The sequence below is a fragment of the Triturus cristatus genome, chromosome 12, assembly GCF_964204655.1.
Source record: "Triturus cristatus chromosome 12, aTriCri1.1, whole genome shotgun sequence".
Lineage (NCBI taxonomy): Eukaryota > Metazoa > Chordata > Amphibia > Caudata > Salamandridae > Triturus > Triturus cristatus.
In genome coordinates this window covers 298,501,318-298,516,763 of record NC_140595.1, presented here as the reverse complement: position 1 = coordinate 298,516,763, position 15,446 = coordinate 298,501,318, and the positions used below count along the sequence as shown (strand labels likewise).

The window sequence follows — 15,446 nt, the reverse complement described above, 5'->3', positions numbered from 1 at the left end:
GGCTCAGACTCGGTGGGCGGCCCTAGGGAACATGATTGCCAAGAGGGACATAGCGCAACTTTGGGGCGCTCAACGGCCGCCCACCGTGTCAGTATGGAAGGAGAATATGGACTGGTGTATGTTTAGGGAGAAGACAGTGTATGTGGCCCGTGGCAAGCCGGGGGCATGGGGTAGCATTTGGGGGCAATGGAACGCGTATCGCGGAGGCATCTGTACGCCCCCCCCTGGTAGACACTGATATCGCCATGTCCCCCTGACCCTTGATGGCTCCTGGCGCCTTTTGGAACAACTACATATGGACGTTCATCTCCCTTGACCCCCTCCCCCCCCCCCCTCCGACCCCGGCCTCCCGGTACTCCTCTCTTTAGCGGATTGCTCAATTGTCCTGACGGGAGTTTCCCGGGGGGAGCCTGATCCGCACTGGTTTCCCTCATAACTCGCCTTTTGTTTTTTATTGTTTTTCCTTTTGTTTTTGTGATTGTTGGACTTACGCTTCCTGTTCCTCGAGAACTATCTGGAGCCACTGCGGGGCAGCGCCCTGGGAACTGATTGTAGCCTTGATATGTGTAGATTTCCTTCTGTACCTAGCGGCCGGCCCGGGTGGTTGTAGGCCCGTACTTGTAACCGAATTATTGTTCAATAAAAACTTTTTCAAAAAAAAAAAAAAAAAAAAAAAAAAATCCACAAAGGACTTTTTCGGCCAGACGAACGGGCTATGGACCTTTCTTCTGAAAACATTTGGATTCTATTTACTATTTGTACCCTTGCTGGTTAAATCATAAGTCTGTAAAATATACAAATTCTGTGCAAGTCAAGAGCTGTTTGCGCCCATATCCACTGTTTTGCTTCCGCGTCCATCTGCGGCATATTTCTTTTCTTTAGGCTTACTGACAAAACACAGCCGTTCATGTTTTAACATTTTTTTTTCTTTATCCATGTTGGACAGCATCAGATTTGCTGTGCAGCAAGGCTAAAATCCATAGACAATGCTTGTTTGGATTATCTTCCGTCAGTGGTCTTTCAATCTTGTACCCTTTAAGGAGTGCAAAAATTGTGCACAAGTAGACATTCAGTAGACGTTCAGTAGGCATTCAGATCATTAATTCCCTATATTAATATTAATAATCGTGGGGCCATACGCCTGCCCCGTTAAAAACCTCTTCCTCCTCTCATTGTTTATCAAGTGCCTGATGTATAACACATTTTGTTTGTTTGGCTGATTGAAGGCAAGCTCCTGCCTCTGATGTCTTTGTGGCATATTCGTCTGCAGATTGATATGAGTCGGTATCCTGGCTTGGGCGAGCGTTTAATATATGCTGGGTTTTGCTCAAAAGTTTCACTGAAAGGGATCATCTTCCTCTGATGTCATTGTGTTGCTATGAGCCTAGCTGGAAAACTCTATTTTTCTTGAAGGAATGTCCAGTTTGTGCTGAAGGCTCTTGCATCAGACAATGGAAGGAGACGTCTTGCAATTGAGTGGTGGGAGAGCGAGGGCTTAGTTTGGTGACATTCTGAAAGTGGTAGAAATGGATTAGTTTCACCTGAACTGTTTTTCTTCTTTCAGTGAGGAGATGATGAGGCATCCTGATCTGTATCCTGAAATGGACATCTCAGCACTTGGACCACTTTTAGCTCCTGAAGTCATAGAACAACTTCAAAGGAAATATGTCCAGCAAGTGAAAGTGAGTCTGCAAGTTGAGTGGGAGGGCTAGCGGGGGGATGTGCTGGAAGCAATTTTTGCAAGGAGGGCTTCGCATCAGGCCCAAATAGTCTTCCTTTGTATTTTATGCTCCAAGTGTCTACCAGGCATTCTAGGAGCACGGATATTGTATTCCTGTGCTCCACCTTCAAGTTCCCACACTATACAACTTTTTGGACATGATTGCTGACTGCAAAATACTCATGTTTGTACTGTACCTATTTTGTTAATAATGTTTTTGGATGTTTCCTATATTGCCCTTTAATCCAGACTTTACAGTTGTCCCTCTGTTTCCTTTAAGACTTTTAGTTGTGGCAGATATCCGTTTGGGCTGTGTACTTGGACTCCATCTATATCCCTCATGATGAGACCTACGAAACAATACTTAGCTGTATACACCATAGCATTACTTGTGCTCCGTCCATACCCTGGCTGAACCCCAGAGGCCATTCTGCCACTCTGGCATTTTCTTGGAGGGCTGCAGCCTAAGGTGCTGCTTGCAGAGCAGGATGGGCTGGCAAGAACCAATCATGATTGTATGGGCCATTATAATCAGGGCATCCTACTGAGATCCCTTGATATGACTCTTGTGGTCAGTCAAAGGGTTTTGTAGAGCTCACTACTCACGGCGCTGGGGGGGGGAGGGGTGAGCAGCTCCTATGGAGTAATTCGAAGAGCCAGGTCTTGAGGTCCTTTCTGAATTGGTGCAGTGTCGGGCTCCATCGGAGGTGAATGGGGAGTTTGTTCCAGGTCTTGGCTGCGAGGTAGTAGAAGGATCTTCTACCAACTCTGGTCCTGTAGAAATGAGGGACGGTGGCTAGGGCGAGGTCGGCTGAGTGGAGGTTTATCTTGGGGGCGTGGAAGGAAATTCGGTTGTTGAGTTATTGGGGTCTGGTGTTGTGGAGGGCTTTGTAGGCCTGTGTGGTCAGCTTGAAGGTTATTATTCTTTCGAAGGGTAGCCAGTGGAGGTCGCAGAGGTGTTGGGTGATATGGTTGTGTCATGGGACATCGACAATAAGTCTGGCTGCAGAATTCTGGACGGTCTGGAGTTTGCGGTGGAGTTTTTTGTTGATTCTGGCATAGAGGGCGTTGCCATAGTCCAGCCTGCTGGTGATGAGTGTGTGGGTGATGGTTTTCTTGGGAGTCGGGGGGGGGGGGAGCCACTTGAACGTCTTGCGAAGTATGAAGAGGTGTTGAAGCATGTGGAGGATACAGCGTTGATCTGGCGGTTCATGGTGAGTGAAGAGTCGAGTATGATGCAGAGGTTGCGTGCATAGTCCGTTAGGGTGGGTGGGTTTCCGAGGGTGGGGGGCCACCAGGTGTCATACCATGCGGAAGCGGTGGAACCGAAGATGAGGACTTCTGTCTTCTCCTAGTCGCGCTTCAGGCAGCTGTTGCTCATCCAGGTCGCGACGGCTTTAATCCCTTCTTGGAAGTTGTGCCTGGTGATGTTGGGTTCCTTGGTGGGGGAGAGGATGAGCTGGGTGTCATCGGCATACGAGACGATGTTAAGCCCATGGTTTCTGACGATGGTTGCGAGGGGGGCCATGTAGACGTTGAATAGTGTGGGGTTGAGGGAGGATCCCTGGGGTACTCCGCATCTGATCTCTGTTGGTTCTGAGAGGAAGAGTGGGAGTCTTATTTTCTGTGTTCATGCCTGTGAGGAATGAGTGTATCCATTCTAGGGCCTTTCCTTGGATGCCGGCGTTGTGGAGTTTAGTGGCTAGTGTGCGGTGGGAGACTGGTTTGAAGGCTGCTGATAGGTCAAGGAGGATGAGGGCTGCAGTGTGGCCTTGGTCGAGGAGGGCCGAATGTCGTCTGTGGCGGCAAGGAGCACCGTCTCGGTGCTGTGGTTGCTGCAGAATCCAGAATGCTTGCTGGGTGTTGACTGCTTTTTTTCGATGACTTTGGCAGCAAAAGGAAGCTGTGAGATGGGCCTGAAGTTCTTGAGGTCCATCGGGACTGTGGAGGGCTTCTTTAGGAGGGGATTGACTTTGGCGTGCTTCCAGTTGTCGGGGAATGTGGCTGTGTCGAGGGAGCAGTTGATAGTTCGGCATAGCTCGGGTGCAATGGCGGCCCTGCGGAAGATGTGCGGCGGCCATGGGTCAGAAGGTGCTCCGGAGTCGATGCTCTTCATTGTCTTTAAGGTGTCTTCTGTGGTGAGAGGGGTCCAGGTGAGGAGGGTCTGTTGGGTGGCGTCGTTGGGGGTGGGAGTTGAGGCAGTACTGTGGTCTTGATCATCAAAGTTGTCGTAGAGCATCTTGATCTTGAGGTGAAAGAAGGAGCTGAGTTTGTTGCAGAGGTCCTGGGAGGGAGGGACGTTGGTTGTTTCACCGTTGGGTGTGGCAAATTCCTGTATGATGGCGAAGAGTTCCTTGGCGTTGTGGGCGTTGGTGAGAATTCTGCCTTGGATGAAGTTTTTCTTTCTTTGATTTGATGAGTTGGTGGTGTGCTATGATGGCTGTTTTGTAGGCTGTTAGACGGCGACCTCAGAGGAGCCCGGGAAGGGAGTCCTGACTACCCTGAGACCCACCCTCAAGTATCGTAGCCGGGCACTGGCGGGAGACTCCTCAGGAGGAGAAGTCTCGTATCGAGGATCGTACTTCGGGCACCACGCGACACAGAAACAACACACCGTGCGTTCTTAGGAACCAATCTTTATCAAGTAGGTTAGCACTGCAAATATGTACAAGGAGAGCGCGGGCTCAATGAGTCTCGGAAGGGATAGGGGGTAGCGGGACAGTCTTTGGCACAAAAGTTCACGGTAAGGAGGTACCCGGCGCACAGCTCACAATCCTCGAGCTGGGGGGTAGGCTGGTTGTCGTGGGGTCCGGCGGGACCAGTGGAGTCTGTGGAAGCCGCGAGTCACTCAGCGGGCTCAGGTACAAGTTCGGAGGTCTTACGATCTTCAGGGAGCCGCGAGTCACTCAGCAGGGCTCAGGTACAAGTTCGGAGGTCTTACGATCTTCAAGGAGCCGCGAGTCACTCAGCAGGGCTCAGGTATAAGTTCGGAGGTCTTACGATCTTCAGGGAGCCGCGAGTCACTCAGCAGGGCTCAGGTACAAGTTCGGAGTCCCAGAGCACCCCTTGTTATAGGTCGACCCCTCTTTGATGTCCGGAGTCTGTGCAGGCAGGGGTCTTGTCACCTGGGGGTCGCTTGTCGGGGGTTTCCTGCCATTGTCTTTTGATCCTTTCAGGGCCGGGTCGGGACACCCAGCAGGCGTGGAGCCAGCCTTCGGGGAGGCCGGAGGGCCGATCGAAACCCATCGTCCCAGGGGAGTTCAGAGGTGCGATAGAAACTGCTCCTCCCTCTCTCAGCCCCTGGAAGCGTGATGTCCTCCAGCCGGAGTGGCGCCTCTAGGCCCGGGTCGCGCTGGGGCCGGGCGGCCATCTTGGTGCATGAGGTGGGCACGCGGGCCCGGGGTGGCCGAAAGGAGAGAGGCCATGGACGAGGGTGTCCGGGTTGAGTGCGTGTGTTCTGGTGGAAAGGCTTGGTGAGGCCGGGGGATTGGGGCCGCCGGCACCAGGTTAGGTGGTGTGGGGACCAGTAGAGCCATGTTACGAGGCCGGGTCCAACACGCGTCCCCCCCAGCTGAAAGCCGGAGAGAACTGCCCATCATCTTGGGGGGTTCTCTTCGCTGAGGCGGAAGAACCGGGAGAGGCCATCGGCGTTGGCGTGGTCCGTCCCAGGACGGTGTTCCACGGTGAAATCCATCCCCTGAAGGGAGATTGACCACCGCAGTAGCTTGGGGTTTTCTCCCCGCATCTGCATAAGCCATCGCAAGGGCCGATGGTCGGTTTGGACTTTGAAATGGGTGCCGAACAGGTAAGGGCGTAGTTTCTTGAGTGCCCAGACCACGGCAAAGGCTTCGCGCTCAATGGTACTCCATCGCTGTTCTCTGGGTAACAGCCGCCGACTGAGGAAGGCGACGGGCTGGTCCAGGCCTTGGTCATTCATCTGGGACAGGACGGCCCCAATGCCATGCTCGGAGGCATCGGTCTGGACTACAAATTCCTTGGAGTAGTCGGGAGCCTGGAGGACGGGGGCCGTGCACATGGCCTTCTTCAGGGCATCGAACGCCTCCTGGCAGGCGGGTGTCCACTGAACCTTTTTTGGCTGTTTTTTGGATGTGAGTTCTGTGAGGGGGCCGACAAGGCTGCCATACCCCTTGATGAATCTGCGGTAGTAGCCAGTGAGGCCCAGAAAGGCTCGGACCTCCGTTTGGGTGGTGGGGGGTTCCCAGGCCACGATGGCGTCGATTTTTGGTTGTAGAGGGGCGACCTGGCCACTCCCGACTTGGTGCCCCAGGAAGACGACTGATCCTTGTCCAATTTGGCACTTGCTGGCTTTTACTGTCAGGCCTGCCTGGCGCAGGGCGGTTAGCACTCTCCGGAGGTGCTGGAGGTGCTCACTCCATCCGGAGCTGAAAACGGCGATGTCGTCCAGATAGGCCGCGCTGAACTGTTCTAGCCCGGCCAGGACTCTATTTACCAGTCGCTGGAAGGTGGCCGGGGCATTTTTCATTCCGAAGGGCATTACGCGGAAGCGGTAATGCCCATCTGGGGTGGAGAAGGCAGACCGCTCCTTGGCCCCCTCGGTGAGCGCAATCTGCCAGTATCCGCAGGTGAGGTCGAAGGTGCTGAGGAACCGTGCTGCCCGAGTCGGTCAATGAGCTCGCCGGCTCGTGGAATGGGGTGGGCATCGGCTCGGGTGACGTCATTGAGCCCTCGGTAGTCCACACAGAACCGGAGCTCGGGGGCGACACCGGGGGCCGCTGCCTTCGGGACCAGGACCACGGGGCTGGCCCAGGGACTGTCAGATGGCTCGATCACTCCCATGGTCAACATCTTTGAGACTTCAGCTTGAATGCAGGACCGGACCCGGTCGGGGACCCGGTAGGCTCGGTGTCTCACCGGCGGGCTGTCCCCGGTGTCCACGTCATGGACACACCAGTCGGTGACTCGGGGGATCAGGGAGAAGAGGTCGGCAAATTGTCCTAGTAGCTGGCGGCAGTCCTCTTGCTGCTGGGCAGTGAGAGTTGAGGAGAGATTCACTCCCTCCACGGAGCCATCCTGCTCCTTGACACACAGGAGGTCCGGGAGGGGATCGGACTCATCTTCGGCCCCGTCATCGGTGGCCAGCAGGAGGCTTAGTTCTGTCCGCACGAAGTGAGGCTTGAGGCGGTTCACGTGAAGGACCCGGAGGGGATCCCGAGGCGACTGGACGTCCACCAAGTATGTGACTGGGCTCTTCCGCTCAATCACTTTGTAGGGCCCGGTCCACCTGTCCTGGAGGGCGCCTGGCTTCACGGGGGCCATGACCCATACTTGTTGGCCCGGCTGGAACTCGACCAGAGTGGCATTCTGGTCATACCAGCGCTTCATGTCTTCTTGGCTTGTATCTAGGTTGGCCTCGGCCAGTGCTCGGAACTTCCTGGTCTGGTTCCGGAGGGTCAGAACATAGTGGAACACATCTCGTGGGGTGGTCTGGGGTGCCGCCTCCCACCCTTCCTTAACCAAGCTGAGGGGACCTCGGACGGGGTGTCCATAGAGCAACTCAAACGGGCTGAACCCTAGGGACTTCTGGGGGACCTCCCGGTAAGCGAACAAGAGGCAGGGGAGCAGGACGTCCCACTTACGCCGGAGGGGCTCTTCTAGGCCGGTGATCATCCCTTTCAGAGTCCTGTTAAACCTCTCTACTAGGCCGTTCCCCTGGGGATGGTACGGGGTAGTGACTTTGTAGGACACTCCACATTGTTGCCACAGGGACGTCATGTACCTCGAGATAAAATTAGTGCCGCGATCGCTCACGACCTCGCGGGGGAACCCTACCCGGGAAAAGATCCCCATCAGGGCCCGGCCCACTATGGGGGCCGTGACGGTGCGTAGGGGGATCGCCTCAGGGTATCGGGTGGCGTGATCCACCAGGACCAGGATGAAACGGTGACCTTGGGAGGTGGGGGGGTCCAGGGGCCCCACGATGTCGATCCCGACTCGTTCAAAGGGGGTACTGACGACCGGGAAGGGTTGGAGGGGAGCCTTGCGTTTCCCCCCACTCTTCCCGCTAGCTTGGCACGTGGGACAGGACTTGCAGTGGGCTTCTACGGCTGCTCTCATCTTAGGCCAGTAAAAATGGGTCACGAGACGGCTGTAGGTCTTGTCTTGACCCAGGTGGCCGGCAAGGGGGACGTCGTGGGCTAAACCCAGGAGGAACTCCTCCCGGGTGGGTCCACCCTCGTGGCGCCATTGGGCCAACTCGGGTAGATCTCCTAACTCTGGGACCGGGGCGGTATCGGACAGGGAGGGCTCGTCGCTGGCGACGGGCCCCTCCGATGGGGGGACGGGAGGACCCTCGGGGGTTACTGTTCTGACTTCTTCGGTCGGGGCGTCTTCGACTTCTCCCAGGGGGGTGAGTCGGGCTGACATAGATCGGGTGGTGGCACACACCCACTCGGGGAGCCCCATCATCCCTAGGTGGGCCTTGCGTTCGACGTGCTTCCAGGGCGAGCTCTCCAGGTCGTTCCCTAGGAGGCAGTCGACCGGCTGGGAGGTTCTTACGGCCACCCTCAGTTTACCTACTACTCCACCCCACTCAAACGGCACTAGAGCTACCTGACACATACTCTCTCTATTATCGGCGGAAATGACTGGGCAAAAGACGTTGGGGAGGATCTGCTCCTCGGGGACTAAGTGCCAGGGATACTAGGGCCATGGCTGCGGGTTCCCATTCCCCGGCTTCCTCCACCTCCTCCCCCAGAGCTATGTTGGCTATCTGTCTTGCAGGGGTGTTTTGGGTGGCCATGGGGCACTCTGGGTCATTGGCGTAGTGCCCGGGCTTCTGGCAACGGAAACAAGTGACGGTTACCCTGTGTCCCCGTCTCCCGGGGGGTCCGGTTACTGGTGGGGGGGGCGCTGGGAAAGGTGGAGATTGGGTCTTCGGAGGACTAGGCTGGGACTCTCTCTGGCCTCCCTGGTTCCCCCCCCCTCTCTGGCGGGGCGGTCCCTGACTGGCTCGGGGGTATTCTCCTACCATGCCCCGGGTGACCCGGGTGTTGGTCCAGCGGTCTGCTTCCACCGCCAGTTTCCTGGGATCGGTGAGTTTGCTGTCGAGCAGATGCTGGCGTAGTTCCACAAAGCAGTTCGCAGCCAGGTGTTCCTACAATAGGAGGTCGGTGAGCTCCTCAAGAGTGGTGACTTTGCTGCCCTTGACCCACCCATCGAAGGCTCGACTAAAAAAGTTTACATATTCTACCCATGTGGTGCCCGGGATTTTCCTGCAGTCCCGCAATCGTTGACGGTACATCTCGGGGGTGAGACCGTACCTTGTGAGTAGAGCCTCTTTCATGTGGCTGTAGGAGGTCTGCAGAGAGAGAGGTAGGTCGAGCAGGGTGTCTCTTCCTTCGCTCAGAAATCGTCCCCACAACCCTGCCCCCCAGTCCTTCTGCGGGACCCGATGGGAGGTCATGGCGACCTCGTAGGCCCTAAACCATTGCTGAATGTCATCGTTTTTATAATATTCCTTGACCACATCTTTGGGGATGTGGACCTTCTGCTCCGCTGGGGAGGTCGCCTCCCGGTTTCCCGGGGGCCTCCCTTCCTCACTTCTGGCCTTGAGTTCGATTTCCTTCAAGCTGCGCTCGTGCTCCAGTTGGAGCTTCCTTCCTTCGTGTTCCCGTTGGAGCTTCTTCTCTTCAAGCTCGCCTTGCACGCGCATTTGCTCTACTGCTAGCTTTTTCTCTGCTAACTTTAATTCGCCTTCGATTTTGAGCTTAGCTAACTCGAGTTCGTGATTGCGGCTTCTCTCTCTGTCCGCGAGTTCCTCCGGGGATAGGCCCCCGTCTGGTACGATGTTTCGCACCTGATTGTTGCTGCTTTCGCCTTGGGGAGGTTCGGCCTCGTCGGGGTGCTCCCCCGTGTTTTCCGGGCGGGAGGCCCCGGTATCCACCCAGGCTTTCAGTGCTTTCTGCAAATCTTCCTTGGTGTTGAGACCGATGGTAGCGATTCTAAGTTCTTTGCAGAATTGCTTTAGTTCTTTGTGTGTGTATTCTTCTAGTTGTTCCACCTGGAACACCCTGTTGGCGTTGATTTCTGCGGGGATCACGGTGTTTCCTTCTGCCATCTTTGTTGGTAGTGCGTCCGTCGTTCACAGTACGATCTCTCGGTGATGGGCCCGAATCCCGTCGCTTGCCACCAATGTTAGACGGCGACCTCAGAGGAGCCCGGGAAGGGAGTCCTGACTACCCTGAGACCCACCCTCAAGTATCGTAGCCGGGCACTGGCGGGAGACTCCTCAGGAGGAGAAGTCTCGTATCGAGGATCGTACTTCGGGCACCACGCGACACAGAAACAACACACCGTGCTTTCTTAGGAACCAATCTTTATCAAGTAGGTTAGCACTGCAAATATGTACAAGGAGAGCGCGGGCTCAATGAGTCTCGGAAGGGATAGGGGGTAGCGGGACAGTCTTTGGCACAAAAGTTCACGGTAAGGAGGTACCCGGCGCACAGCTCACAATCCTCGAGCTGAGGGGTAGGCTGGTTGTCGTGGGGTCCGGCGGGACCAGTGGAGTCTGTGGAAGCCGCGAGTCACTTAGCGGGCTCAGGTACAAATTCGGAGGTCTTACGATCTTCAGGGAGCCGCGAGTCACTCAGCAGGGCTCAGGTACACGTTCGGAGGTCTTACGATCTTCAAGGAGCCGCGAGTCACTCAGCAGGGCTCAGGTATAAGTTCGGAGGTCTTACGATCTTCAGGGAGCCGCGAGTCACTCAGCAGGGCTCAGGTACAAGTTCGGAGGTGTTACGATCTTCGGGGAGCCGCGAGTCACTCAGCAGGGCTCAGGTAGTTCCAAGTTCCAAGTTCCAGGAGCCGCGACCGCGTCAGCAGGCTCTCGTTGTTCCAGCGTCGAATCTGCCGGACAGTCCCAGAGCACCCCTTGTTATAGGTCGACCCCTCTTTGATGTCCGGAGTCTGTGCAGGCAGGGGTCTTGTCACCTGGGGGTCGCTTGTCGGGGTTTTCCTGCCATTGTCTTTTGATCCTTTCAGGGCCGGGTCGGGAGGAGTCCCAGACACCCAGCAGGCGTGGAGCCAGCCTTCGGGGAGGCCGGAGGGCCGATCGAAACCCATCGTCCCAGGGGAGTTCAGAGGTGCGATAGAAACTGCTCCTCCCTCTCTCAGCCCCTGGAAGCGTGATGTCCTCCAGCCGGAGTGGCGCCTCTAGGCCCGGGTCGCGCTGGGGCCGGGCGGCCATCTTGGTGCATGAGGTGGGCACGCGGGCCCGGGGTGGCCGAAAGGAGAGAGGCCATGGACGAGGGTGTCCGGGTTGAGTGCGTGTGTTCTGGTGGAAAGGCTTGGTGAGGCCGGGGGATTGGGGCCGCCGGCACCAGGTTAGGTGGTGTGGGGACCAGTAGAGCCATGTTACGAGGCCGGGTCCAACATAGGCGGAGCGTTTTTCTGGGGTTTTGCTGTTTCTCCACCTCTTCTCCAGTCATCGGCAGGTGCGCTTGGAATATCTGAGATCTGTGGTGAACCAGTTGGCTTTCTTGTTGTGTCGTCTCGTGGTGTTCTGGAGGGGGGCAACAATGTTGGTGCAGTTGGCGATCCATTGGTGGAGTTTGCTTGCCTCTGTGTTGGAGTCTGTCGTAGTAGGGGGTGGAGTGCAGATGACTGCGAAGGTGAGGTATTCTTCAGGGACTTTGTTCCAGCTTCTGCGTGGGAGGCGGCCCAGGTGCTTGTGTGCGGTGGGTTTTGTTAAGGGGAAGTGGATGCAGTGGTGGTCGGTCCAGAGTAGTTCTGTGGTGTGGCTGAAGCGAACGTTGTTTCCTCCGGTAAAGATGGGGTTGAGTGTGTGTCCTACTGTGTTAGTGGGGGTGGAGATAGTTGCTTCAGTCCTATGTTGGTCAGGTTCTCCAGGAAGGCGGTGGTGTTGCGATTGCTGTGGTTGCCCAGGTGGATGTTCAGGTCTCCAAGTAGCATGTAGTCCATGGAGGCGAGGGCTTGGGCTGCGATGTGGTCGGCGATGACGCTGGTGAAGGGGTCCAGGCAGTCTATAGGTGAGTGTTCCGCGGAGCGTCGTTCTAGGGTTGGGCTGGATCTGGAAGTGGATGTGTTCCATGGGGGGTGAAGCGTCGTCCGAGTTGGTGGTTGTCAATCAGAGGGAGCTCTTGCGGACGATGGCGAGGCCTTCTCCTTGGCGGTTGGGGCATCTTTCCTCAGGATCTTGTATCCGTCTGGAATGTTGGTTGCGATATGGGGTGCGGAGATGGCGTTGGTCCAGGTCTCTGTGAGGGATGTGACGTTGTGCATGTGAGTGTTGAGAAGGTCCCAGATTTCTACAGCATGTCTGTGCAGGGAGCGTACGTTGAGGAGGATTTAGCGCAGTGGCTTGTGTGCGGTGACGTCCGGTGTGCTGGGGGTTTCTGCCGGGTTCCGGAGGTGGGTGAAGGTGCAGTGGCAGTGTCGGCAAAAGATTCTCGGCATCGAGAGCTGACAGTTGTTGTGTCTAGGGTTGATTGCGTGAAGAGTGCTGGGGTTGTAGCGGCGAGGGGTCGGGGGACCAGGGTCCCTGGCGCTGGTCACGGACGGATGCAGATGGGCTTGCCTTTAGCGCACCAGCGGCGCAGCCGCCATTAAGTATGGGTCGGGGGAGGGTAAGCAGCTGGAAGGTGGGAGCGATGCTCTGGGCTGAGGGGCCGCGGGGTAGCAGCGGCGAGGAGCGCAGGAAAGGGAGCAAGGATTGGAAGAGGAAAAAGGCAAAAAGAGAGGCAAAAGAGAAAAGGAAGAGAGAGGTAAAGCGAGAGAAACGGCAAATAAAGAGAGGTAAAAAAGAAAAGGAAGAGAGAGGCAAAGCGAGAAACGGCAAATAAAGAGAGGCAAAAGAGAAAAGGAAGAGAAAGGCAACGAGAGAGAAAAGGCAAAGAAAGAGAGGCAAAAGAGAAAAGCACAAGGACTCAGAGCAGGGCAGAATAGCAGAAGAGCAGGCTGCTCTTCCACTAGACCACCAGGGATGAGGCGCAGTCAGGAGCCTGCGGGTGGGGGAGGGCCTTGAACACCTACCTGGAAGACCTCCAGGTCAGAGCCTTAACGGTGGAGCTGCGTGGGAAAGAGCAGTGGTACTTACCAAGGAGGTCAGAGGTCTTGCTCTTCTTGCCGCACTGCGGCCGCCATTAAGTAGGGGTTGGGAGGAGGAGGAACAACTAGGAGGTGGGAGCAGGAGCAATGCGCTGGGAGGGGAGGGGCTGTGGGGGCAGCGGGGAGTGCGGGAAAGGGACCAAGGGTCAGAAGAGGATAGGCAAAAATAGAGGCAAAAGAGAAAAGCAGGTGAGGGGCAAAATGAGAGAAATGCCAAAAAACTGAGGCAAAAGAGAAAAGGAAGAGAGAGGCAAAGAGAGAGAAACGGCAAATAAAGAGAGGCAAAAGAGAAAATGAAGAGAGAGGCAAAGAGAGAGAAAAGGCAAAGAAAAAGAGGCAAAAGAGAACAGCACAAGGACTCAGAGCAGGGCGGAATAGCAGAAGAACACACTGCTCTTCCACTAGACCACCAGGGATGAGGCGCAAGCAGGAACCTGTGGTTGGAGGAGGGTCTTAAACACCTACCTGGAAGGGCTCAAGGTCGGATCCTTAACGGTGGAGCTGCTCAGGGAAGAACAGTTGCACTGACCAAGGACGTATATCTGTTCCATTATCTCTTAAAAAGAGCGTTGTGGCCTACACTCCTCTGTTGATGCATTCCTTTCCTCCACTTGACTTGTACATACTCTATTTTGGTGTAGTCTCATTCACACTTTGGTTTGTATATGATCATGTTAATACACTAGTGGCTGGTCTTCTATGGAGCTCCCAGCTAAATCCTGTTTTTGACTTTTTCTGCTGTAATATTTTATTCTATCATAAAAATGTTAGCTGAATTGAACCGAGATTCCAACTGCCACAATGCACTGGTATATTTACTGAACACCCGAAACTGGTACAATAATTCCTAGGTGACTTCCAGCCACATTTGGTGTTTTTGCCAGCCTTTACCAGTGTCTTGATAGGTGTATCATTTGTTTCTGAGATCCTCTGTTAGACCCACCTCCTGCCAATTTGTGATATAGCACTTGTGTGAATCTTGATGGGGCAAGCAGAGCTTCCCTCGTTCATTGGCATCTTTCTGATCAGCTGACAGCTTTCTGGTCCGAACCTCTTTAAGTGATCTGATAGCCACAGCCTCTGCCAGATTGTGAATCGTACCTTTGATATACCTGTTCAGCCTTAAAAACCCAGAGTTGTAGGTGTTGGTGGGATGAATACTTTGTAGGAAAGTAGGATCTGCTTCTTATGGTTACCCCCACTTTTTGCTTGAAGTTGCACTGTTTTTGACTAGTCTGACTGGGATCCTGCTAATCAGGACCCCAGTCTATCTGCTTTCTCCTTTAAATTCTTACACCTGTCCTTTGGTACACTCCAGATTGGATATTGGGGTACCGTTATCACTCCCTTGTATATGGTACACATGAACCCAGTGCATAGGTACCCCGGAGGCTTTCCATGCACTGAAGCATGTATTATGCCACCTATGAGAGGCCATGCAAAATGTGTAAGCTGGAGCTTGTACCACTTTCTTTAGATATAGGTTCACTATATCTATAGGTCACTACACTTAAAACTTACAAGTCACCCCTATAGCAGGCCTTATCAATCCTAAAGGCAGGGTGCTGGGTTTTTAGTGAGAGGGTACCCCTGCATTAGCAGAGCCTCTCTGCAGCTTTCGGAGACCATTCTCCCAGGGTGTCTGTGGCTCAGCCGGACATATATGTAGAGGCGCATTATAACCTCGCGGTAAATACTATCTCAAAAACGGCTGCATAGAAACATATCGTGTTTGGTATCAAACACCTTGGAATCATACCTCCACACCAGTAACCGGTGTGGGAGGTATGATTTCACCCTTCCGAAGCGAGCTTTGTGGGGTAACTGGTCTATCCGCTGCCAGCCTTCTCGGCCTGGACAGCACAAAACGGATGCTGCCGACCAGAGACAAATGTTTGCCCTCCTGCTGCTGAGCCAAGCTCGAGCAGAGGAAGGCAGCACAATAGGCATACTGTCACAGGGAGATGTGACCACCTCCCAGATAGGATTTAGTGTATTGGGGCTGGGTGGGTGCACTCTGAGAGTGCCTGAAAGTCTGCACTGGGGGCACATTTGGTGACCCTGTGCATAGTCCAGTTCAAACCAGTTCTGGGAGCCGTTGGCTCTTGCTCTGGCGCGAACTGGACAAAGGACATGGGCGTAGCCACCCCTCTGTCCTGAACATCCCCTAGGAAGGTCCCCCTAATCTGCACAACCCTCTCCCGTGGGTACAAAAGGGCTTACCTGGCTGTAAGACTTTAGATTTTACATGGACAAGATTCTACAAGAAGAAACCACTGACCTTCGACCTTCTGGACACTCTGGGCTTCGCTGGACTTCGACTGGGCCCGACTTCGTCTCCCTCTCCGTTCAAAGCTTTGTCTGTGCCCTTGCTCCATATAGGCTCCGTGCAGGACCTGTGGTGCACTAAGGACAACTGAATAATCTCCCTTGGAGTGAAAGAGTCAGTCCCCTGCATTTGCAGGCACCTTAACGCAACTGACCGGTCTGCTGCTCCCGAGCTCCTGCGGACTCCGAAGATTTCAGCAACAGAGGAGGTGGGTGTTTGAAGGTCCCAGAGGTTGTTCTACCCTCTCAGCAAGTTTGAGGCCCATATCCCTCGTGGGGACTGCATAACCTG

The 15,446-nt window shown here is 54.9% G+C and overlaps 1 protein-coding gene across 1 annotated transcript in view; it reads left to right on the top strand.

Moving 5' to 3' along the window:
• EXOC3L1 (exocyst complex component 3 like 1) overlaps positions 1-15,446 on the top strand; it is a 146,609-nt gene that overhangs the window by 71,660 nt on the left and 59,503 nt on the right. The window contains exon 5 of the mRNA XM_085637445.1: positions 1,565-1,682. Coding sequence (XP_085493571.1) covers positions 1,565-1,682 — 118 coding nt within the window. The remainder of the gene's footprint in view (positions 1-1,564; positions 1,683-15,446) is intronic.